We start from the raw sequence: 27,119 nt of genomic DNA, 5'->3' as shown, positions 1-27,119 counted from the left end.
GTCTTAACTATAGTCAGCATCTGATTTTAAACCAGAGCATGAGTGCCTTTCAACAATAAAAAAAAATTGATTTAAATGTAGGAAATAAAATGATCAAAGAGCAAAATCTAAATGCTCACCAGATCCAAGCGAGAATGCATTTATTTAACATTTTTACAGAGGTGCAACTAGAAAGGTCGTTCTTATCCAATATCTCTCACTCAAGGATAAAACATGTCTTGACATCAACCTAACTCCCTTGGGTGATGCCAACCATATCCCTTATCACGTCTCTATTAATACACCTAAATGGTATAAATTTGGAAGCTGAAAAGATGAAGACTTTGCATTTTATGTTGGTCCTTATAATACCAACAGGCTTTAACACAGCAATCATACAATATACTAATTTGGTGAGGATGCTGAATAACAGAAACAGGACCCAACATTCCAAAACGGGAGTAAAGAAACAAAACAAAACAAAAAAAAAAAAGACAGAAATCGGTCATGAAATCTCAGAGGGCTTCTCTCAGTATATCCATTATGTCCTTCCATACCTATATACTGCACTTTTGCTTTGGGATTCATGAACAAAATCCACATTTTACTTCCTGAAAGGTGATCCGCCATGATATTTAATAACAAAAAAATAAAAAGGCGATAGTGCATTCATTTTAACCAGTCATAAAAGCAACAAAGCCAGTGATAACTCTGAACACAAGGCCAGCTCTGTGCTTTCCATTAAAATCTAGGAGGAATGCTTTTCCCTCCTCCGCCGAGAGCTACACCATGCTTGCCTGATTCAATACCGAGCCCAAGATGTATTTTAGTTCCAGAACACCCTGCATCAATCGTCAAATTAATTAAAACATTAGTTAATATCTTTAAGTAGAAAACTATATTTGCCAAAGTCATTATCATTTGGTGCCATCAAGTGATCTTTTCTGGCTTTGGCAAGTTTCATCAAAAGGAATTCTCTTCTGTCCTTCCATTCCTTCAACTCCTCCTCCCCATGTGCCAGCTTACAAAGTTCCTCCTCTGTGCAGGTGCCCTTGAGGAACCTGGAACAATCGAAACAAATCCGTTAACAACACTGGCTCAGCCTTTCGGGACACTTTGACCGGTGTTACACATTAACATGTGACTCACCGCTCACAGACTTTGAAGGTGCCTGTAGGGAAGCGATATTGCCAGCAGTTCTGATCGTCCTCAGAGTTGAACACTCGCTCTTTATGCTTCTCAGAGGTGATGTGCTGCTGCCACTGCTTGTCGCTGTTGCAGTTTTTCCCACACAACCAACAATGGTTGCCAGCCTGATGAAACAGCAATATTTAGAACAGGCGTACTCAACTTCAGAAACTCAGGTGCAGCAAAGCTGAATCCATGTACCCTCGAGGGCCGCAATCTTAATTTTTCATACACACACACACTAACTAATTATTATTATTCATTTTTAGGGATAGTTCACCTAAAAATGAAAATTCTCTCATCATTTACTCACCTTCATGCCATCCCTGATGTGTATAACATTCTTTTTGCTGAAGACAAATTATTTAGAAAAAAAAAAAACAATCTCAGCTCTGTGGATGAGACAGATCAACATTTAAGTCCTTTGCTTTTTTTTTTTTCTTTTTTTTACTATAAAATCTCCATTTTCACTTTCAGATGTGAAAGTGAGACTGGAGATTTATAGTAAAAAAAATAAATAATATAAAACTTTAATATTAATCTGTTTCTCACCCACAGCTATTATATCGCTTCTGAGGACATGGATTTCACCACTGGAGTCTTATGGATTACTTTTATGCTGCCTTTGTGCTTTTTGGAGCTTGAAAGGTCTAGCCACCATTCACTTGTCTTGTATAGACCTACAGAGCTGAGATATTCTTTTAAAAATCTTCATCTGTGTACTGCAGAAGAAAGTCATAGACATCAAAGATGGCACGAGGGTGAGGAAATAATGAGAGCATTTTCGTTTTTGTCAACCATCCCTGTGTCATTTTCTTTTTTTTTTTATTTTATTTTATTTTTTAAACATAAGGGTTGTACAGATCGATTTTCTGATAGCTAAGTTGTTGTCACTGTGATTGTCAATTAACAATCACCATGAGTGTTCAACATCACATACACCAGAGATGTGTTCAAAAACAAGAGCGATATATCCAAAATTAGCAACAACAGTCCTTCAGTGACAAGTCAATGATTTGTTCACCCCCCCTTAGTGTTTCTTCGTCAAAGTAGATCACTAAAAAGCATTTGCGTGAAAGCTCCTCAGCGCAGTCACTGCAGGAAAAACTGTTATTTTTTCCCTGTACATACTGTTGTCATGACGAGTATATATCTCTGATGAGCTATTCAAGAGATTGGACAGATTCGCGCCATGTTGAGTAACTCTCATGTGAGATTACGAGCGTGCATGTCTGACTAACAGACCGCGCGTGAGCGCACGTACGGTGTATGAACGTGCGCAGATCGTTCACCGCTCTCATAACATCAGCCATGCTCAGATATTATTTGTTTGTTTTTTATTTGTAACATCCTCTTGCAGTTGAATTTCCTCTCAAACGTGATTTAGCAAATGTAGAGAACTACCGTAAATCCTCATGAAAATGGACACTTCACAATTCATACAGATTTGATAGGTTGCTGATGTCTGATGGTGACATCATAACAGAGGCTGCAAAAGATCGCTCGAGGGCCACGTGTTGAGTAGCACTGATTTAGAAGAACGTTTTAAGAATGCATTTCATTAAGTTCTTTTTGATACGAGGAAGAGCTACTAAGTTTTTGAGAAAAGCAAATGGAAAATGTGCAAGTGATCTTACTAATGCCAGTCATAAGATCTAAAAGTTACATTATTGTAATACACAGTTTCTCTGATATATAAAACTTGAGTTTAAATATTAAAATTTCCATACCACTTCCTCTGCATAATCTGTGGGCATGTGAATCTGTTTGCCATTCTCTCTGGCAGCACTGCTGGAGGTTTCCTCACTCCACCCCGGCTTCTGTGACAGCAGCCACATCTCATACAGCTGCTCCATGTCTGCAACTACACACACACGATATTGGTGACAATATATTAAATGCAGTGTTGGGAAATGGAGTACATGTAATCTGGACTATATAAACGCATTACAAAATAAAAGTACTTGTAATTAGATCAGATTAATTACTTGTTTATGAATTACATATCGATTCAAGGGACAGACAAATAGCAAATTGATTTCATGTTTACTAAGTGTTGGGAGTTTAACAAAGATAAAAAAAAATATATATATATTATACTTTTTATTCAAACCAACATGACTGGCTGGATTACTTATACATTATATTGCCAAAAGTATTCGCTCACCCATCTAGATAATTGAATTCAGGTGTTCCAATCACTTCCATGGCCACAGGTGTATAAAATGAAGCACCTAGGCATGCAGACTGCTTCTACAAACATTTGTGAAAGAATGGGCCGCTCTCAGGAGCTCAGTGAATTCCAGCGTGGTACTGTGATAGGATGCCACCTGTGCAACAAGTCCAGTCGTGAAATTTCCTCGCTACTAAATATTCCACAGTCAACTGTCAGTGGTATTATAACAAAGTGGAAGTGATTGGGAATGACAGCAACTCAGCCACGAAGTGATAGGCCACGTAAAATGACAGAGCGGGGTCAGCGGATGCTGAGTCGCATAGTGCGCAGAGGTTGCCAACTTTCTGCAGAGTCAATCGCTACAGACCTCCAAAGTTCATGTGGCCTTCAGATTAGCTCAAGAACAGTGCGTAGAGAGCTTCATGGAATGGGTTTCCATGGCCGAGCAGCTGCATCCAAGCCATACATCACCAAGTGCAATGCAAAGCGTCGGATGCAGTGGTGTAAAGCACGCCGCCACTGGACTCTAGAGCAGTGGAGATACGTTCTCTGGAGTGACGAATCACGCTTCTCTATCTGGCAATCTGATGGGCGAGTCTGGGTTTGGCGGTTGCCAGGAGAACGGTACTTGTCTGAAGGCATTGTGCCAACTGTGAAGTTTGGTGGAGGGGGGGATTATGGTGTGGGGTTGTTTTTCAGGAGCTGGGCTTGGCCCCTTAGTTCCAGTGAAAGGAACTCTGAATGCTTCAGCATACCAAGAGATTTTGGACAATTCCATGCTCCCAACTTTGTGGGAACAGTTTAGGGATGGCCCCTTCCTGTTCCAACATGACTGCGCACCAGTGCACAAAGCAAGGTCCATAAAGACATGGATGAGCGAGTTTGGTGTGGAAGAACTTGACTGGCCTGCACAGAGTCCTGACCTCAACCCGATAGAGCACCTTTGGGATGAATTTGAGCGAAGACTGCGAGCCAGGCCTTCTCGTCCAACCTCACAAATGCGCTTCTGGAAGAATGGTCAAAAATTCCCATAAACACACTCCTAAACCTTGTGGAAAGCCTTCCCAGAAGAGTTGAAGCTGTTATAGCTGCAAACGTTGGGCCGACGTCATATTAAACCCTATGGATTAAGAATGGGATGTCACTTAAGTTCATATGCGTCTAAAGGCAGATGAGCGAATACTTTTGGCAATATAGTGTATATTCCAGAATTATAAACTCAGCAAAAAAAAAAAGAAACGTCCTCTCACTTTCAACTGCTTTTATTTTCAGGAAACTTAACATGTGTAAATATTTGTATGAACAAAGATTCAACAGCTAAGACATAAACTGAACAAGTTTCACAGACATGTGACTAACAGAAATGGAATAATGTGTCCCTGAACAAAGGGGGGGGGGGTCAAAATCAAAAGTAACAGTCAGTATCTGGTGTGGCCACCAGCTGCATTAAGTACTGCAGCGCATCTCCTCCTCGTGGAGTGCACCAGATTTGCCAGTTCTTGCTGTGAGATGTTACCCCACTCTTCCACCAAGACACTTGCAAGTTCCCGGACACTTCTGGGGGGAATGGCCCTAGCCCTCACCATCCGATCTAACAGGTCCCAGATGTGCTTAATGGGATTGAGATCTGGGCTCTTCGCTGGCCATGGCAGAACACTGACATTCCTGTCTTGCAGGAAATCACGCACAGAACGAGCAGTATGGCTGGTGGCATTGTCATGCTGGAGGGTCATGTCAGGATAAGCCTGCAGGAAGGGTACCACATGAGGGAGGAGGATGTCTTCCCTGTAATGCAAAGCGTTGAGATTGCCTGCAATGACAAGCTCAGTCCGATGATGCTGTGACACACCGCCCCAGACCATGACGGACCCTCCACCTCCAAATCGATTCCACTCCAGAGTACAGGCCTCAGTGTAACGCTCATTCCTTCGACGATAAACACGAGTTCGACCATCACCCCTGATGAGACAAAACCGTGACTAGTCAGTGAAGAGCACTTTTTGCCAGTCCTGTCTGGTCCAGCGAAGATAGGTTTGTGCCCATAGGCGACGCTGTTGCTGGTGATGTCTGGTAAGGACCTGCCTTACAGCAGGTCTACAAGCCCTCAGTCCAGCCTCTCTCAGCCTATTGCGGACAGTCTGATTGTGCGTTCCTGGTGTAACTCGGGCAGTTGTTGTTGCTATCCTGTACCTGTATCTGCAGGTGTGATTTTCGGATGTACCGATCCTGTGCAGGTGTTTTTACACGTGGTCTGCCACTGCGAGAATGATCAGCTGTCCTTCCTGTCTCCCTGTAGTGCTGTCTTAGGCGTCTCACAGTATGGACATTGCAATTTATTGCCCTGGCCACATCTGCAGTCCTCATGCCTCCATGCAGCATGCCTAAGGCACTTTCACGCAGATGAGCAGGGACCCTGGGCATCTTTCCTTTGGTGTTTTTCAGAGTCAGTAGAAAGGTCTCTTTAGTGTCCTAAGTTTTTATAACTGTGACCTTAATTGCCTACCGTCTGTAAGCTGTTAGTGTCTTAATGACCGTTCCACAGGTGCATGTTCATTAATTGTTTACGGTTCATTGAACAAGCATTGTTTAAACCCTTTACAATAAAGATCTGTAAAGTTATTTGGATTTTAACAAAATTATCTTTAAAATACAGTGTCCTGAAAAAGGGACGTTTCTTTTTTTGCAGAGTTTATATTAGCCATGTTTTATGTTGTGAAATGGGCCCGATTACCTTATCGGATCATGCTTTTGTTTCAGCATTATTTGATTTAGGCAAATTGACAACAAGGTCAAGAAATTGGAGATTTAATGTATCCCTTTTGGAGGATGAAAACTTCTGTAAATTAACTTGTGAATGGTTTAATGAATATAAATTAAATAATGAAATGTCCTGTGTCAGAAGCAACCAAATGGGATGCACTGAAAACCTCTTTACAGAGTCAGATAATCTCAAATGCAGCATCCCAAAAAAAAAAAAAAAAAAAAAAAAAAAAAAAAAAAAAAAAAGAGAAACAAGCTCTATTGGAATCCTTACTAAAAGAGGTACTATATTGGGAAACCTTACATAAACAGTGTCAGGGTGATATAAATTGGCACAAGTTGAATATTGCAAGATCCAAGTTAAAAATGTATTACTCGGACAAAATGAGAACACAAATAAACTGTTCATACCATAAAAAAAAAAAAAAAAAAAAAAAAAAAAAAAAAAACAGGCATGTCATATAATTGGATCTTTTAAGACCAAGGATAGTATAAGTTATAACCCTTCTGAGATTAATCAGACCTTCTATCGTTTTTATTCTAAGTTGTATTCTTCTGAAAAACTACTTCAAATGATTCAGAGGATCTTTTAGAGAAGGTTAGTTTTCATCTTTGTCAGAATCTGATATTGAGAATAATCTAAATTGCCCTTTCAAACTCGAAGAGGTATTAATTATCAATAATTTGCCCCTTAATAAGGCACCTGGTCCTGATGGCTTTACAGTGGAGTTTTATTCGCTTTTCTGGTCAGAATTAGCTCCACTGTTTATGCCGATGTTAAATGAATTTTATAGCCAAGGCGTTATTCCAGATTCTATGAATATAGCTCAGATATCTTTGATTCTTAAAAAGGATAAAGACCCTTTAAATTGCTCCTCATATCCTCCAATCAGTCTCTTAAATGCAGACTATAAAATAGTTACATAACTGCTTCACGACTTGACACTGCTCCCAAAACTTAAAGGCCTTTCAGACTGGTTTTGTCAAAGGGAGATCTGTCTCAGACAATACTAGGATACTCTTTAACCTAATGGATTATATTAAGTCACATAAAATTCCTGCTTTATTGATATTGTTAGACGCAGAAAAAGCTTTCGATAGAGTGGAATGGTAATTTATATTTTCAGTTCTTGAGAAACTTAATGGGTTTTATTTCTATTAATTGGATTAAAACTCTTTATACATTCCCAAAGGCAGTAGTTACTACAAACTCATCGAATTCGAAACTCATTGAAATGACTAGATGACGTTATCGACAAAGTTGACAAAAAAAAGTCAACAAAAATTTTAGTTGTCGAATAGTCATTTGATCTTATTTAACACAACACGAGATCATTTAAAATGCTAATGATGGTGCAGCAGAGCAGCACTTCAGCTCGCGCTTGATTGAGGAGAGGAAGAACGAATAGCTCACAGTGCAGATGCACTCCAAACTTTCCAAACAGATTAAGATGATGTAGACCACAAAGTATGAGGGAATTATAATAAAAATGCAGATAGTAAATACAGAACAGAAGCAGTGCCGTTGTGACGTGAAATAAAGCAGAGCCATACATGCCGTTCCACTGAAGCAAAACTTCAGAGCATCTAGTCAGAGCATCTAAAAAGGTAACACCCCAGTGTTACATCTTTAATGCATCCTTTATTAAAGTTCAAATAATAAGGAAACGGGTTGTATAAATAAGCACAAACTCCGAAACTGGCATTTCTCTGTGCGGTCAGAGCCACTTATAAGAGTTACGTGAAAAACAGCGCGAGTTTCAAATTTCTCCCAGCTGATTCACTGTCTCGCACGGAGGAGCTCATCACTCGCTGCAGCTAGATTATAACGTGATGGCTCGCGACGTAGTAAATCATAATGTGGGTCACGGTGTGCATCTTATTGTGAAGAAAATCGGCGATTCAAGCTCTATTAGGAAGAGAGAATTTGTTTTTTGAGTTAAAGATGGATCGAAATCAAAAGAACAAAAAGGTGAGAGTGTGTCTTATGGTGCGTTCAGACCAGAGGCGTCAAGAGCGTCAAATCGACCGAAAGTCATTCATTTTCTATGGCAGCCAGCGTCTAGTCTGTGGCCGGCGTGTCTTGAGCGTTGTGGCCGTCAGAGGAAAGTTAAAGTGTGGGCAACATTATGGTAATGAGATTTGACATGGTTGTTGGCATGCCAGGTGAGTTGATGAAGTGGATATTATGGTTTATATAATATTATATATAATATATTGCATGCTAATTTTGGCACCATAGCATGCAAAACTGTGCTGCCTGATCAATCGGTAACACATTTATACCATCAGCGTTTGTCTTTTTATATTTAATTACTTTATGCCATCGATCGATTTCTTTCACATTTAAAAGATTTCATGAGGATATATGCTACTTGTGATAGGTCGGCAAAAAGATACCGGTCGACCTGTCTGGATGTTTTGCGGCCCCTTTAAATATAAAAGCATTTCGAACGAACGTTGCCGCCTATTTCAACTACGTCAGAGCATCCACGAATCTTCGATAGCGTTGTTGGCAGGGCAGCCAGAGCGAATTTTGACGCTCTCGCCTCCTCTGGTCTGAACACACGGTTAGCCCATTAAACAATGCAAAAAAAAAATCTTTTTTTTTTTGGGGGGGTTTGTTTTCCGATATAAATATCTAAAACTCCTTAAGTACATTTACTTTACTGCAGAAGAAAAACTTGTTATCTGAGAATGTAGGTTAATATAATTAAATATTTTTAAATATCCAAAAATCCTTAAAACAAGATACATTTACCTGAGAAACAACATAAGGTATTTAGACTTGCTTTCAGAGAATGTATCTTGAATAGAAGTAAATTCTCTCTTCACTGCACTGGCAGAAGTATGAACAAGTGAAAAAAAAAAAACACACTAATATACAAAATATACATTCAATATACATTCTCTGAAAGCAAGTCTAAATATCTTATATAGGCTATTGCTTCAAGTAAATATTTCTTGTTTTAAGAATTTTTAGACAATTTTCAAATGGAAAACAAGACAAAAACACTTGATAACAATAGGATTTTTTGCAGTGTTTTTTTTTTTTTAACAAATAAAACAAATAAAGTATTTTTTCTCTTTAATTCAGTGAATGTCATTTAGAGGTATTTTTAAAAGATGATTTTGTCCACTTTGCACATCTAATACAACCTTTTAAGTCGGGGCACAAGCTGAATAATCGTTTAAGAGCTAATGATTAATCGTTGCAATAATCGCCGAATAATCATTCTAATAATCGTTAGTCAATTATCAAAATAATCGTTAGATGCAGCCCTAATTCGAAGATTTCTACGTTAACAAAGGGAACAACGCAGGGATGTCCTTTGTCCCCTTTATTATTTGCTCTAATATTAGAGCCTTTGGCGGAATCAGTTAGGACCAATATTAACATACATGGAATTCAAGTAGATAATTTCGCATCATAAACTCTGTACGCAAATTCTGTATTGCTTTTTATGACAAAACCGGATACATCGGTCACCTCTTAAATACTATCCTTGAATTTGGACAGCTGTCTGGCTGTAAAATAAATATGAATACATCTTTAGCTTGCCCATTATATTCTATTTTTATACTTACCAAAAGCACTGTACTAAATTAGGACTACCAAATTTACAAATTTAAGTTTCATAATGTTAATACAATTATACATAAGTTTTTTTTTTTTACTAATGTTTAAAATAAGTGTAAATTGGAACTTAATACACTTGATTTAAAAAATAAAATGCAATAAGTAACCCAAAGGCAATCAGATTAGATTACCTAAAGAGTGTAATTTTAAACATTACCGATTACAATTATAATTTTAACAGACTATAACCAGATTATATTTCAGAAGTAATCTACCCAACACTGAATAAGTGATTTTGGTAACACTTAAGGTTGTATTCATTACCATTTGTTAACTAACAATGAACAATAATTTAAGCATGTATTAATCTCTTTGTTAATGTTAAATTCAACAAACTAATACATTTATAAAATTAAAAGTTGTATTTTTTAAAATTAATGCATAATGAACTAAAACTATAAATGAACAATTTTCTTTACAAATTAATAAATGCTGTAAAAATATATTGTTAGTTCATGATCCCTAATAAATTTGTTATCAAATAAAACCTTATTGTAAAGTGTTGCTGTTTTTTTGTGTGTGTGTGTGTAATTATCGGCATTGAGCAAAATGAAAAACCAAAAAGGCGATAAACTTCTTTCCAGATTTTCTAATAGATTTTTTTTTTTAACCTGTTTTTAAAACCATCTATTAAAGTATTGGGGAAAAAGGTATCACTTAATATGCTAAAATAGTATATAAATCTATGGTATGGGTTTAAGTGCATTTTAATTGTTTTTTCTTGAAAATGGAACATATTTATAAAAGTAGCCATTAAAAGTGGAAATGAACTTCATGTAACCTACTGAAGGGTAAGGCACTCAAAATGTATGATGAACTTACTATTATTATCTTTCATGAAGGTCCATAAATCTCGTTCCTCTGTGCTGTGTGCAAAGCTGCAGTTTCCAATGTACTGACACTTTTTGCCTGATGCCACATGCAGGCAAATCTACAAACATGCCAAAAACACACAATTAATCAATAGACAGAGGTTATTATATTCATAAACCTTAAACTTGGTGAAAAAAAAAAAGTGATGGAAAAATCCAGACTGGAATTTTTCATGAACATTTTTGTAAGCATGAATTCTACATTACACTTACTTCAAACTGAGCAGGAATGGGCTTTTTTGTTGGGAGAGGGCGAACTGTTGTCCACTTTTTCCGTTCAACTGAGCTAACCAGAACCACTTGTCTCTCTTTAGACCAACTGGTCAACAGGAAGTCACAAAAAAAAAGAAAAGAAAAGGAGATACTATTAGTCACTGTCAAAATATTCAACTTAAAGCTGATGCGTGTCATTTTTTCAGTGTTTAAATTCTGGGATACCCAGCTTAATATGCAGAGTCAACAATAAGTGAGCCATTTATAGGTTTATTTCAACTAAAAGAGTAACACTATGGTGCTATTAAAACATTGCTGTTTGAGCAGCCCAATCAGCCTGACACAGCAGTTTGGGTCAGGACAATCTATTTTGTACATACAATGGAAGACTGAGGGATTTTTGCTATTCTGTCTGGTGACGCTAATGTCGCAAATTAAACACTTCAGTTTTAAAAACTGCAGTTCAGCGAGTTAATATATTCCATACTCACGGATGCCTAGCCTTGGCACTGCAGTACTTCTTGTCTTTGTCTGGCTCACTGACTTGACCGTTTCTCCAACACTGCGCACATACGAACTGCAACTTCAGGTTAGGTGGTCCAAATCTGCGCAGGGCTTGGAGCACCTATGAGGTTGCAATAAGAAAGACAATCCAAGAGATGTCTCAGAGAAATGTGGGCACAGATTTCTATGATATGCAGGGTTCCCAAACTTTTTGGCCAATGAATTTCCATGACCATTCCAGTTGTTTGAAACTACTGGACACAGCCTTTTTTTTTTTTTTTTAACAAATAATTTTGATTTAGACCAAATTGTTAATGAATCTTTTAGACAAATGTGTACCAGACAATTCAATGAGAAGAACTGACTCAGAACGATTTGCTAAAAAAAATAAAAAAAGAATCAGGTAGCAATATGGCTTGCCATTAAGTTTCACTCCACAAAAGAGTATTGCCAAGCCAAATAAACACTTTAGAGCAAAGTATATTAACTTTAATTTTGATATTCCCTGAAATTTCCAAATTTTCCATGACCTTAGGAACCCTGGATATATAGTCGGTAGTTCCGCTACAAACAAACTCTACCTGGGCATGAGTAGCAGCATCCATATTCCAATATTTCTGGGACTCTTGAACGATACTTTCATGTTTGATACCTAAAACCAAAACACTGGTGTTTAGATAGTGTTTTATGTACGCTCTGATGTCTTAATATAATTCACTCATCCTGAGTGGCAGGTCACCTTGTTCACTCTGCATCATCCAGACTTTGAGCTCAATGAGGCTGTGCGCATAAAAGCAGGAATCCTCTCTCTGACACCCATATCGCACCTCATGCCTACACAGATCCATCTGGCAATAAGGGTGGTAGGAACGGATTTTGGAGTACCTAACGGTTTTGTCCTTCAAAATATGTACAAGGCACCTGAGGAATAAAGCAATAACATCCTTCTGTTATTCATAAAACTTTGCATGACATCATGAGTGTCGCACTATGGGTTTTTATCTTTTATTCAGAACAACTTCATTCAATGCAAGGCATGCCCAGACAGCAAATGTGCATATTCATGCCCACACAAGAAGAGACGCTTACTTCTTTTCCTCAAATGCATGCTTTGTCACTGGGTGAGAGCATAGACTGGGGTTGTCCTTATTGGTTTTGCTGATTATTCTGGGTTTGTGATCAAAGCACACCTAGAGACCAAGTCACACACGTTAGATATTTGTACAGCTTCATAAAAATGATGCAAATTTCAACTGTGACTTGACAAACACTGAAACGGAAAATCCATTCCTTTGAAAACCGGTAATTCCAGTTGAAGAATGATGAAATGAGCTGGTGTGTTAGAAGGCAGATTTTAAGACTTGTAAACATGGAAATATGACTCTAGATACAGTGGGTTGAAAAGTCAGAGTTCACATAAAAAAAAAAAAAAAAAAAAAAAATATTCTAAATGTAAACATGGAAACAAGCAGAATAAACATTATGAAGTAAACCGCATAAGAAATGGCTTCTGCACTATTTCTAGGTCACTAAATAAATAAAGGAAATTTGCAACATTGACCATGTTAACTGATTTCCTTGCTTCCATTGAAGCACACAGGACACTCTAGGGAATATTCTCCAATCATGCTGGATAACGTGGATCATACATTTTCCACAAACTTATGAAGTCCTTGCCAGTTTGTGTGCATGCTGTCATTAAAGTAAAATGGGTAAATTCATGCTAACTTTTCCCTCAAATTGTTAAGCTGATAAAATAATTTGTGATGAACTGTATTAAATAAAATTTTCACAAGCAGTTTGAGACTTTTTGATCTCACTGTACAGAAGGTAAATTAACTTGCAGGTGTATCAGGGATTAGTCAGTAATTCCATCTATATCGAACAAGCCGTTTGAACAAAAACAGCACACTTTACCTCACAGAGGAACATAAAAATCCCATGGTGCTCCTGTAGGATTTTAGGAACAGACAAATTGATCTTGGGTCTCGATCCATAAGGATCACATAGATTGTCCCTGCAGATGAAGCCTTTGCGTTCCAGGGTCCACACATCAATTTCCTCTTGGCAGTAAGCAAAGGTACAGTGTCCTAGATACCTGCATTCTTGTCCCATTGCTACATCTATAAATCATAATATTTGGAGTCTGTAAGTAAGGGATAATTTACAGCCAGCTGATAATTATTGCAAACAGGGTGATCAGGACCCTGTCACAAAAGCAGAGGTCATTCAGTGGCCAGTATTAGGGCTGTGAATCGATTAAAATTGTAACCGAATAAATTACATAATATGCCGATTAATCACATATCAGTATTTGCTGAGGACCCCAAATAATCTATAATATAATTCAGATCATTCAAAAAAATACATTGTGGCAGACGAGTAAAGAAATTATTAGACAATACAAAAAGGCAATATATTGTTTTGTTTCATATCATTGAACATAAGCTTATCACTGGCCAACAGTGCGAAGTAATCAGTTTCGCAACCAAGTTCATCAATTTGTCCGAGGTAGACTTAAGGGCTGTTCACACAGGCCGAGTTTTTGCATTCTGTCTGCACTATTTCAGTTGTTGGTTAATTGTGGTAAACTTAAATTGTTCCAATGGTAGACAAATTCTTTATTGCAGAATTTACATACAGTTCAGTAGGCATGATTTGTTTTATATAATTAAATAAAATTGATCGCGTTAAATAACCATGTAAAATCAACCGCCCTATTCAAGCATCAATTACGGGGTTAAGCACACCAACAGGTGTGGTGATAATGACAACCGTTTGGACTCTCGTAAAGCTTTTGTTGCGAGTGTCACTAGATGATACATGCCAAATTTCACGCGATTCGGACATACAGACTAAAAGTTTGAAAATGCAGGTTTTCAATTAAATTCAAAATGGTGCACAGGAAGTATGGCCGACCAAGGCAAATTTGTTATCATTGTACAGCTAACTACACCCATTACAAAAGGCAAAAATTGCTTATAACTTTTGAAAAATTACTACATTACACCACTTGGTGGCACTGTCCCCAAACTTTTTAATACCTTCAGGACATGGCCCGGTGACACATACCAAATTGTGTAACAATAAGCCAATGAGTTTCTAAAATTCAACTTGTAACAAAATTCAAAATGGTTGACGCCCAATATGGCCGACATATGAAAATTGGGGAACATTCTACTCTATATGCCCCAATGACTCTAAAGAGACCAGTCTCATTTATTTTAGGCCAAACTATTCAGAAGTTAAAAGCAAAAAAAGCCATTTTGCATATTTCTTGACCACTAGGTGACACCGTCCCAAAACTGTGCAGGTACCCTCAAGTCATGCTTGCAATCATATAAACTAATAAGTTTCGTGTCAATACACTTGACACGTTGCAAATTTACAGCCTCAAGTCCATTTTGGCATGCTCATTGTCGAATATGTTGCTGTCTTTTTGTCACAAGTATCTCTAGATGATAAACTTCAAGCGAATCGGACATACTGTCTCAGAGATCGATAAAGTACACTGGCGGCCAAAAGTTTGGAATAATGTACAGATTTTGCTGTTTCGGATGGAAATTGGTACTTGAATTCACCAAAGTGGCATTCAACTGATCACAAAGTATAGTGAGGACATTACTGATGTAAAAAAAACAGCACCATCACTATTTGAAAAAATTCATTTTTGATCAAATCTAGACAGGCCCCATTTCCAGCAGCCATCACTCCAACACCTTATCCTTGAGTAATCATGCTAAATTGCTAATTTGGTACTAGAAAATCACTTGCCATTATATCAAACACTTCTGAAAACTATTTGGATCGTTAAATGAAGCTTAACATTGTCTTTGGCAATGTCTTAAGGTCGATATTAGGTCAAAAATGGCAAAAAAGAAACAGCTTTCTCCAGAAACTTGTCAGTCAGTCAATGTTTTGAGGAATGAAGGCTATACAATGCTTGAAATTGCCAAAAAACTGAAGATTTTATACAACGGTGTACATTACAGTCTTCAAAGACAAAGAACAACTGGCTCTAACAAGGACAGAAAGATGTGGAAGGCCAGATGTACAACTAAAAATCAGAGTCTCTAGTTTGAGAAATAGACGCCTCACATGTCCTCAGCTGACAGCTTCATTGAATTCTACCCACTCAACACCAGTTTCATGTACAACAGTAAAGAGAAGACTCAGGGGTGCAGGCCTTATGGGAAGAATTGCAAAGAAAAAGCCACTTTTGAAACAGAAAATCAAAAAGAAAAAGGTTAGAGTGGGCAAAGAAACACAGACATTGGACAACAGATAATTGGAAAAGAGTGTTATGGATCTTAACCCCATCGAGATTTGTGGGATCAGCTAGAGTAAGGTGCGTGAGAAGTGTCCGATAAGCCACATCTATGGCATGTGCTACAGGAAGTGTGGGGTGAAATGTCACCTGAGTATCTGGACAAACTGACAGCTAGAATGCCAAGGATCTGCAAAGCTGTCATTGCTGCACATGGAGGATTTTTTGATGAGAACTCTTTGAAGTTGTTTGAGAAGTTCGGAATCTTTTTTTCAAATTGTAATAGTAATTTTTCATGTTATTAATGTCCTGACTTTACATTGTGATCAGTTGAATGCCACTTTGGTGAATAAAAGTACCAATTTCTTTCCATAAGAACAAAATCTGTACATTATTCCAAACTTTTGGCCGCAAGAGTAGGTTTTTCGGAAAATTTAAAAAGCCGGAAAATCTAGTGAGCAGAGCTTTGAAATGATGCAACCCACTGGGACTCGGCATGACCCAAGAAATCAGAGGAAATATAATTTAGTTTTTAGGCCTTACGGTTAAAAAGTAATAACCGAAACATGTGTGCAACTTTGAACCACTGGTGGCACTAGGAGGTTTGATTTAGAGACCTCAAATTTGGGTCAATTACATTTGAGAGATCTCAATCAGTGTACCAGATTTCATAACTTTCCCATGTATGGTTATTTGGGTCATAGACTAAGTGCAGAAAAATAATAATAAGAACACTAATGGATACATAAAGTGCTCGGCCCTTAAATATTAGACCTCTCAATGTCATGACTGACCAATCAGAATCAAGTATTTTAGAAAAAGAAGTAATAATCTGGGAAAGAGCTATATGGGAAAAGTCACAACCTAAACATTCCAATCTGCTTTACCTTTGCAAATATAATAAGGCCCCATGTACTGGTTTTTGGTGGGTCTTGGACGAATAAGCTTCCATGTTGGGAGTTCTGTGTGTTTAAGTCTTCCCAAAAGCAATTCCTTTTTGCATTTGTGGTCCTCTGGATGGTAGGTGTAATCCAGTACTCCAGGTCCTGTGTATTTAAGCAGGTGATAAAGCAATCCATATGCAAAACCTCATGACAGTTTCTGCAGGTTCGAAGGAATGAAATTTAAAACTTTAAAGCCAAATAAGAGAAATTTAAGACCATTTTTGCAATAATAATAATAATAATAATAATAATAATAATAAAAACCATTAATTCATTAGCTGGTAAATACAAACCCCCTGAGACTACTTGGATGTCTCTGGACATGTTTTTTATATTTTATTTGCATTTATGGGTTTTCTTTTTTTAAATAAGTTAATACAACATTAAAACTTTAAATGAATTCATTAAGAACACACATAGCCTAAAGTATGTAGCCTATATTGTGACCCTTCTCTTTAGTCACTTGCTTTCCACCAAGACGTGATGCAATAGAACACTGCTTTGGCAATGTCACTGCTTACGTCTAACACGGAAGTGGTGGCAAAAACCATGCGTAAAAAGTAACATTTTATCGGATTACATTGTTGAAAAATGATTCCGAGGGCTCTCGTTGACTGCTGTGGCTTCAAGCCATCAACAGAGCTGACTGGACGGAGATCATCTCGACTCACAACTTTGCAGCAAAAATTTATAGCTAACATGATTACATGTTTGTTATTAACTCATTTTATTATAGTAATTGTATCGCTAAGAATGTTTGTATTTGTGTTGGTTTTGTGTCATACTTTCGTTTAATCATCTAATCTGTCAAATCTAATACAACAGTCAGCGGGCTTTCTCCCACAACTTACTGCGCATGTGCTGACATTTTTGTAAACAAGAGGATTGGTCTATAGACCTTATTCACAGTAGCCCCATGTTTGATTTTTAATAAGAATGGAAATGAAGCTATGAGGGAGAGACTTACAATCTCTACAATGGCACGAATGGTATAAAGCTGTAAAAAGCTCCAATATCTCATCTGATTTTCCACAACTCACATTGTCTGGAATTTTTTGTCTACGGAGTGTCCTTGAAGAGATTTTTCCAATGTTTTGTCTGCTGAATGATCTAAAAACACTTTAAACTGCACTACAGTCCATTGAAGAGACTGTACGTCTATCCCTCACAGCCTTGCTGTCATTCTCGTCAAATTTAATATGGCGCTGCTGTGAATAAGGTCTAGCATGTGCTGAATAACATTTATATATTTTTTCTTGGCAGATACCTTTACCAAATACTTTAACAGGTAGTTAAAAGGCAGATCATTTAAAAATGAACTTTCTTTTCAATTTTCATTTGTGTGAAATATCTCAAGTCAGTCAAAACTCATTTACCTTAAAAATGGCCATTTAAAGTTGACAATATGTACTGAAAATGTTAACATAAAATTATGAAAGAACTGTGCTGCATAATTAGTTATGATGTATATTGAAAACAGATTATATACTAAATATAGATAATACATTTTCATATTATTTATATTTTTAATAATATAATTGTATATATTTATATTATTGTTTTATATATTATTACAAAATCTTTTCAAATTGACTGATTCAGATGGCAGAGAAAATACCTGTATATATCAGATGGAGCTCAAGAGAGGTGGAGATGAGAGATGTAACAGGAGTAACTCTGCAGCTGAGTAGTTCTGTTACCTTTACAATTATCATCAAAGGTGATGTAAAATAAGGAAGCACCACGATTTGAAAAGCGTCAAAAGACCGCCCCAACCTTGCGCGCTTGCAAATTGTAATGTTGACAGCTTTGTCGATTATAAGCAGGAGCAACAGTGTTAGCTCGCCGCTCTCTTAGAGACGCAGAATAATGGCATTTGCATTTCTGATTAACGGGTTTATACATGTGTAACATCGCAAGTTCAGTAAAAATGCACTTCCCTGCACACGCTTACACTAAACTCGAGCGTCAGCTGCTAAATAACGGATGCACAAGAGAGTGAGAGAGACGATTTTGACTCATGCAGATTCTGCTGTTTTAAGCGTCTCTATTCACACCCCAAAATGTAAGACCTCAGCAAACGAAATTTAAGACTTCTTGTAATTTAAGATATTTAAGACTTTTTATGGCCTTAAATTTTAAAAAGTAAATGTAAGACTTTAAGGACCCGCGGAAACCCTGCACGAGCTGCAAATGTTGCCTAGCAGCACTTCTACATGACTGACGCTTACCGGTTTTAATATAGCATGAGGAACAGGCCTGTTTGAAATCATGGGTATCAGCAAGAGGATTCTTGGCAAGATCCAACTGCGGTGGATAATTATGCGTGTACGTCCCCTCGGATGTACTGAAACCCATCCCGATGGGTGGAATGCTTGCCACTGGCATGTCACTGTTGCCCAGCTGAAAGAGCAAATAACTGAGTTAAACTAAAGAGAATCAATGAGCACGGCTGAATGTAATGTTAACCACAGGGAAAAGAAATATTTAAACTTCTTACCGACATGAAATGATGCTGACTAAAATGATTTTCTGGTCCATTTTTGAGGTTTAAAAAGGAACAGAAAAGGGAAAATCAGAATTTATAAGACAAAACGGACTGAATTCTTCTTGAAGAACAGTACAGTTTCCCCAATAAATATTTGGACAATTAAAAATGTATGAATTTTTAGTACATTGGACAATAATATATATTTTTTAAAAAGTGGCAAACACTAACTTCTGAGTTTTTGCAATTAATTTTACAGTAGTTCAAACAAACATTTTAATTCTCATATCTTTTTTTCTTCTGCAAAACACAAATTAAGATTTTTAGAAGAATATCTCAGCTCTGTTGGTCTATACAATACAAGTGAATGGTGGCCAAAACTTTAAAGCTCCAAAAAAAACACAAGTCAGCATAAAAGTAATCCATAAAAGTCCAGTGGTTTAATCCATGTCTTCTGAAGCGATCCAATCAATTTTGAGTGAGAACAGACCAAAATATAACTCCTTTTTCACTGTACATCTTGCCATTGCAGTCTCTAGTCACTATCATGATTTCAAGCTTGATTACACTTCCTAGTGCCTGATGCATGCACAGAGCACTATATGGCGTTATCGCCAAGCAGACTGCTGATGATCAAAACTTATAGAGAAAAAGGAGTTACGTTTTGGTCTGTTCTCACCCAAAACTGATCGGATCGCTTCAGAAGTCCACTTCTGGGTTACTTTTATGCTGTCTTTATGTACTTTTTGGAGCCTGAAAGTTTTGGTCATTATTCACTTGCATTGTATGAACCTACAGAGCTGAAATTTTCTTCTAAAAATCTTCATTTGTGTTCTGCGGAAGAAAAAGTCATACACGTATGGCATGAGGGTAAGTAATTGTTGAGAAATTCATTTTTGGGAAACTATTCCATTTAATTGTCCAAATACTTCTTGGGGCTACTGTATGTTGAGATATCTATAATGTTGAGGCAACATACCTTTCTGAGACTCTGAAACTGACAAACTATCCAATGAATCCAGTGCTGATGAAAATGTGTCCAGACCGAGAGAATATGATGAAATTGGTTTGTGGTAGAGAGCAGGCAAATTTATTGTGCACTGTGGAGCCATGTTCATAAATGGATGGCTCAGGCTGGAAGGCATGAGCAGAGAACTCTGCATTGAACAACTGGCAGCAATACTGGTTGGTAAAGGAATAGGACCATCTACTGTAGGAATATCCTTGATGGGGAAAAGAGAAACATAATTAACATCAAGTTATTGTTTTAATTTACTTTTGTTTGCACTCAAAACTTAAACTGAGCTCATGCTTTAAAGGGATAGTTCACTTCAATAAAGATTCTGTCATAATTTATTCACCCTTATGTTGTTTTAAACCTTTGACTTTCTTTTTTCAATGTTACACAAAAGGAGGTGTTAGGTAGAATGTTAGCCTCAGTCACCATTTACTTAAGTGACTAAGCCTGTCATTCAGCCCAAAATCTCTTTTGTGTTCCACAGCAGAAAGTCATAAATGTTTGGAGGATGAATAAATGACAGAATTTCCATTTTTTGGGTTAACTACCCTTTTACAGGAGCATTAAATATGGTTCTGAATCCTACCAAAGAAGTCTCTGAAGGACTTGCGCTGTCTAACAGCTCATCCAAATCATCGCCAATAATATCTGTATCATAGTCCAAGCGAGACTCCGGTATTGTGTAGGAGTTGTTGGGCCTGGTTCCATTAACCAGGGGAACATGCAGAGGCATGGGAACAGGCTCTGGGTTATGAGTTTCAACTGGGATGACTGGTGGTGAGATTACACCGACGGGAGGCTTAGCCTCAACTTCATCCTTCTCACTTACAGTGGCACACACTGGCATGCTGACTGGTAATGGGCCACCCATACCCTGCATAGACTGGCCAACTTCTATGAAACAAATGGGGACAATGAGGTGTTAATGAGATGAGTGCAACTGATTTTCAAAACTAATAGTTACTATATAAGAAAAAATATATCAACTTACCCATTTCAATGTCCTCCACAGATGCAGAGCTTTGAGAATGCTGCTGGGAAACGAAGTGATTTAGCTCAAATTTCTCATTACTATATGCACAACATTTTACACTGTAAGAAGTCTTACCTTATCATTAACAGCTCCTGACAGACTGGAGCCAGGCAAAACATTTAAAGCAGGCTGTTTGAAAAAGAAAAAAGGAAAAAACTGATGAAGGACAAATACACAATTTAGCCCAAAAATACATAATTCTGTAATAATTTACTCACGCTCATGTTGTTGCAAACCTGTATGCCACAGCCAACATTCACTTTCATTCTATGAAAAAAAAAAAAAAAAAAAAAAAAAAAAAAATTGCATGAAAGTGAATGGTGACTGATGCAAACATTCTGCCTAAAATCTCCTTTTGGGTTCCATGGAAGAATGAAAATCATACGGGTTTGGAAAAACATGAGTGCATGACAATTTTAATTTTCAGGCGAACTATTCCAAAGAGTTTAATTTTCTCTGGCACAATCAATTAATTAGCGTTCATCCTTTTTAAGGATGCACCGATATGAATTTCTTTTGGCTGATGCCGATATTTTGCCACTTACCTTATTTTGTCATCAGATCACTGTTTTGCTCAGGATTTAGGCTTTAAAAATTTACTAAAATTACAAAATCTTATATCTACCAATAAATAATTCCCACTGAACATGGATTGGAACTGTTGAACACATGACAAGCCAAAATTTTAAAGAGAGCCAGCCACAATGAAAGATAAATAGAAGATAAAAAAAAAAAATAACTAAAAATAGCATGATGATTGATGAGGAAATTTTTTTTTTTTTTTTTTTACTTCTAAATCTTTTTTGCACTTCTGTTTTTGCTCTTCAAAACAACAGAATTCAATTTTTAACTGCATGTACTGTATATGATAGAAAATTACAAACTCATACTATGCATATGTTGAGCAATTCCACTGAAATGTCAACCACATCACTGAAAAATAAGAATTTTTAACCAATGCCCTTTTAAAGGTGAAGTGTGCAATTTCTGCACAACTAGTGGCACCAAATGTAATTACAAGGGCAGGGTATATTAGTGACATGTGCAGCAATCTCATTATTAGCGCTCTCTTTTGCCAGAGCGATCTCATCATTTGTGGTGGCGTGTGTGTGTGTGTGTCCTCCACCTTGTAAATGCAATGAACATTGCCAATCTGGTTTTACTCCGTACACGGTGTCTTTAAGAAAGTCTTCAAATTTTGGCAAAGCTAAATTTATTTTCCTGTGTACACATCTGCCATAATTGCTCATATTCCCCAGGCTGAACAAATAGCCACGCCCCAAACGCATGCAATAGTTTGAGCAAGAAAGGGGTGGGTGGGGCAGAGCAGGCCGCTCAAAATATAAACATCAGTGAGTTTATATTTTAACCAATGTATGGCTTACTAATAGCTGTCAATGAACATTAAATTGGGATAGTAGAAAGTATTTATATAAAAAAAAAAAACACACTTCACCTTTAAATTCTATTATGGTGTAATGGATAATGCCATATAGACTGCTAGAGGGCGCCGCTTGCTCACACAGCACTGAATGAAGTGCTGAAAGCAGACTATATTTTAAAACACAGCCTTTAAGCTTTAATAATTGTAAATTAATTTAAATTCATCTTAATCAATTGTGCAGCCTTAATGGATATCATACTGAGGTCTCAGAAGTCAAACTAAATCAAAGCATTTTGGATGGTTTCCCTCATCATTAGTCTATAGGTAAGTGCAACTTTCACAACTGTCACATCTGTAACTCAATGTGAGAACGAGATAGATTTTTGGAGTTTTTAGCAGTTTCAACCATTCTACATTTTATGGCTTACATTATTTCTGGATTGTGACATTGAATTTACAGAGTTTTTACAAAACATGTTGATAACTATAAATAAACCATAGGTTATTCATATCGCGTTTTCATGCTTACAACCGATATGCTAATGGTTTTAATTAGGGATATAATTTGCTGATAAATATCGGTAGCCGATACATTGGTGCATCCCTAATAATTTTGAGAGAAAATGTCTAATTTCTAAACCTTAAAATTCTTATTTCCCGTTCACTAAGGAATGGCCTGGCCTAGACAGGAAAACAAAAAGGTTACCTTGCTTCTCACATAAGCCTTACGGATTTTCAGTCCCAACATTTTTGCAAGCTCCTGAGTCATTTCAATCACATGAGTATCCTGCAAAGTAAATGAAACATGAAGAACAAAGTCTTACTACTATTAATACTATTCGATTAAACCCCTCAAAGTAAAGTGGTCTGACCTGAGGCACTGCCATGGAGCATTTAGCAACAGCCTCATAAGCCTCTTTATGTCTTCCCATCTCTTTAAGACATCGTGCTTTCCGGTAAAGTGCCCTGTAGTTGTTTTCATTCAGTTGGAGAGCTTTTTCACAGTCTTCCAGGGCTTGATCGTGCACTCCCTGCATCAAAATCCACAAACAAACTAATTAAAACACCAACAGCGACAATTTACTTGTGCACTCTGCAACATAAGGACTCATCAAAACCCACAAGAAATACAGTATATGGTGTATATAATATCTGCATGCGAATGGATATTCTTACAATGTTTAAGTAGGATGCTGCACGATTAGCATGAAGCTTCTCCCAAAGGTCTTGAGAGATGCAGATGTCCTCTGATTCTGCATACTCTGCTATGTTTAAGGCCTCTGTGTATGATTCAACGGATCTCGCCCAGTCGCCTTCAAGAAACACGTCATTTCCCTCGCCAAACAGATTCCTCACCAAATTCCAAATGTACACCTACAGGCAGGGACCAATGTACATTATTATTCATCTACCAGTAATCTGCAAACAACATCAGTTCTTGACAAATTGTGAATGTGATCAACAAACCTGATACTGCTCCTGGGTGCCAGGAAAGGGCAGTGTAGACCTACAATTAACCACACGATTCAGAGTACATTTAGAGACAAAAAAATATTAAAACAGTGCATGTCGCTATGAATTAGTTGTGGCATACAGCAACATGTAATTTGCTGAAAATTAAATAAACCATCAGGTTCCAACTATTGCCCTTTGTAACACAAACTGAAGCCATGTTCAGTCTGTTCTTTGTCGTAAAAGCTCACCAGTCTTTCTCAGTTTACATACAGATCCTTTAAAGATAAAGAGGGGAAAAAAAAAAAACACTTACTGAATAAACTGCAGTCCTTTCTGAATGTCTTGCCACCGGCTGCTTCGGTCCGGACATGTTGCTGACATTTTCCTGTTCGCGTGTAGGACTTGCCTGTGGTCAAACCCTACGAATTTTTGATATAAAGATAGTTCATATCGATGAGGCAGATCTACATTAACATCAGGCATTAAAATGTGTCTTACGGCGGAACGAGGAACCTTTTATGGCAGTGCCTTCCTGTTCCGTTCTCGGGTTTAAATGCCCCAACAACGGCCAGATTTCCTGACTACGGACAGTGAAATTTGCAGGAACGTGGCATAAATCACAACACGCTTCCTTACCTTTTGCTCGCTGTTACAGATATTTGTCTAGCACTTTAAGCCAGCGTTGGGCAATTCATTCAGAGGCGGGGTCAGATACTGATTGTTGTAGCCAGATGGAAACTTCTGACACGACTAACAAAGAAAGCGCGAGTCGCTGGAAAAAGACGTCCGTCTAGCGCGCGTTTACACAGAAAAACAATTGGAAAAAAAAAACAGCGCAGACGGACGTAAAACGTGTTTTGGCCCTTAACTATTGATACACCGCCACTGTACGGTCAAATAGGTAAAAAAGGAAGGCTTTAATGGACATTATGAGCGTCAGTATTGCTAAACTGTTCTTAATCTATAAAGTGTTAACACGTAGATCACGTGTGCTCGCCTGATGTTTAGTCATGCAAACTCTTGCGCTACATGAGCAGTCGCTAGGTAGACTAGCATGGCAGCACTTTTACCGCGCAGCTGTGCCCACTTGACCAGCTAAATGAGCCTCCAGCCGAGCATATATATATATATATATATATATATATATATATGTGTGTGTATGTGTGTACAAACAAATATATACATTACGGTCGTAAAGACTCACCTTAAAGAGATCAATCATCAATAGAAAGCAGGCTACTCCATTCAAACACTAATGTTTTCATGCGTCCGTCAATCGAGTCTTCTTCTTTGTGGAGACTTGTGTCTCTGCAGAACAAAAATGGGCTTTTCCCAATCAGTGGGCGTTTTCAAACCTTTGAGATTCGCTATTTTCATTGGATAGTTTAAAAACGCCCATCCTTGTCTTTGGGCAACGTGATCTTCTTCATGACGTCTTGTTCACTTTTTTGGGTTAGTAGTTGAAGATTGTTAGAGCGCCCCCTGATGGACACACTTGACAACAGCCAGCTGGGTTTCTATTTCCTGATTGATTGATTGGTTGATTGATTGATTGATTTGGGAAATATCTTTTTTCTCTCAATGTTTTGTCAGCTGAAAGTTTAGCCCTTAAACTTTAGTGACCCGGGACCTCATTTCATCCCCCTGATTTGTTCCCACACCTCTTTAGTGTTCCTCAATCTATAAATAGTGTAACAAATAAAATAAACACATTTTCAAGGTAACAGTTCATGTCTTTAGGAGTTTAACTTTTTTAAGGAGGGAATAATTACTGAGTTTAAGTATCAAAAGTGTATAGGGTAATTCAAGACCCTAGGTAGCCTATGTAAGAGTGTCAGTTGTTTTTTTTTTCTTTCTTTTTTGTTTTTGTATTTTTTTTGTATTTTTTTTTTTTTATTTATTTTTTTTTGCACTTCCATAAATTATATTCTTAGGATTATTTCATATATATTTAAGATTACTATTTCAGGATATCTATTTCTTTGTTTATTACAAGATAAATTAGTACTATATTCATACAAATAAACACTATATCATGTTGCTTTTCTGTGCAACAATGAATTAACAACAATGGTGATTTATCAGTATTCAATATGTGTGTACACATTCATATTAAACATGTTATTTCTTACTCAAGGTGGCGCTGATGTTTCCGTGATTGACTTGATTTACATTTGATATTACTAGCTGACATACTGTAGAAACAACATGGAAGTAAACTATAGCAAGTACAACACATGACCAGTATAATATGACTATTGTCATTTGGGTATACTCCTGAAATTATGTAAGCTGCATGTATTTAGACTTAATAAGTGCCTGAGAAAATACTTATGTGTAAATTATGTTTGTGTGTGTGTCTTTTTTTTGTTTTTTTTTGTTTTTTGTTTTTTCAATTTGGAATGCCCAAATCCCTATGGGCTTTTAAGTCCTCTTGGTCGCGTAGTAATTCGCCTCAATCCGGGTGGCGGAGGACGAATCCCAGTTGCTCCGCGTCTGAGACCATCAACCCGCGCATCTTATCACGTGGCTTGTTGAGCGCGTTGCCATGGAGACATAGCGCTTGTGGAGGCTTCACGCCATCTACGGCGGCATCCAAGCTCAACTCACCACGCGCCCAACGAGAACGAACCACATTATAGCGACCACAAGGAGGTTACCCCACGTGACTCTACCCTCCCTAGCAACCGGGCCAACATGGTTGCTTAGGAGACCTGGCTGGAGTCACTCAGCACACCCTGGGATTTGAAGAGAGAAAAAAAGATATATATCTCTTTGATATATATATATATATATATATATATATATATATATATATATATATATATATATATATATATATTGACACTCTCTGGGCATTTTGTAGATCTATTTGTGATATATATATAAATGCTGGGTCTCTGAAGACCCTACTATGTAAGAGTTTGTTGAAATTCTCATGCATTCAATGGTTAATTCACACAACTGTTGCTACAGCCACCAGCCAAAAATGTAAAATCACGCTACTAAGAACAACCGTTAGCGAATATTAACTTAAGGAAATTTGCAACAATAAAGTATACAATATGCCAAGTATTACATACAGTATGCTACAGTGTAGGCTGTAATAAATTGTTCCGGTGAAACGCCCTAAGCAAACGTCTATGATTTAATTAACAACAAGCTACTTCGAGTACAGAGTAAATAGCTCGGGTGCGT

At 37.4% G+C, this 27,119-nt stretch overlaps 1 protein-coding gene across 1 annotated transcript; it reads right to left on the bottom strand.

Annotated features, from left to right (window-relative positions):
* Nucleotides 1-123: 123 nt before the first annotated feature.
* Nucleotides 124-25,229, bottom strand: zc3h7a (zinc finger CCCH-type containing 7A). Its single transcript, XM_051716274.1, has 23 exons — nt 25,126-25,229; nt 24,235-24,340; nt 23,934-23,973; nt 23,643-23,840; nt 23,339-23,497; nt 23,173-23,253; nt 21,158-21,211; nt 21,041-21,080; nt 20,636-20,943; nt 20,011-20,254; nt 19,044-19,075; nt 18,775-18,946; nt 16,487-16,645; nt 13,250-13,455; nt 12,422-12,522; nt 12,072-12,253; nt 11,914-11,984; nt 11,320-11,453; nt 10,829-10,934; nt 10,566-10,674; nt 2,898-3,031; nt 1,129-1,292; nt 124-1,040 (listed from the first exon to the last, which is right to left on the bottom strand). The coding sequence occupies exons 2-23, from the start codon at nt 24,300-24,302 to the stop codon at nt 851-853; spliced, it is 2,952 nt and encodes a 983-aa protein (XP_051572234.1). The 5' UTR covers nt 24,303-24,340; nt 25,126-25,229; the 3' UTR covers nt 124-850.
* Nucleotides 25,230-27,119: the final 1,890 nt, after the last annotated feature.

Source organism: Myxocyprinus asiaticus, chromosome 14 (genome assembly GCF_019703515.2).
Source record: "Myxocyprinus asiaticus isolate MX2 ecotype Aquarium Trade chromosome 14, UBuf_Myxa_2, whole genome shotgun sequence".
In the NCBI taxonomy this organism is placed as follows: Eukaryota; Metazoa; Chordata; class Actinopteri; order Cypriniformes; family Catostomidae; genus Myxocyprinus; species Myxocyprinus asiaticus.
The sequence above is the reverse complement of the archived record's forward strand: the minus strand, read 5'-3'. Positions and strand labels throughout refer to the sequence as shown.

Excerpts from the sequence above, each read along its gene's own strand:
- zc3h7a (XM_051716274.1), bottom strand. The coding sequence starts at position 24,302 with ATGTCAGCAACATGTCCGGACCGAAGCAGCCGGTGGCAAGACATTCAG. Across the intron at positions 23,254-23,338 it reads GCTCCATGGCAGTGCCTCAG|GATACTCATGTGATTGAAAT; the intron begins GTCAGACCACTT and ends TTTACTTTGCAG. Across the intron at positions 16,646-18,774 it reads CTCATGCTATATTAAAACCG|GACCTGGAGTACTGGATTAC; the intron begins GTAAGCGTCAGT and ends TTAAATACACAG.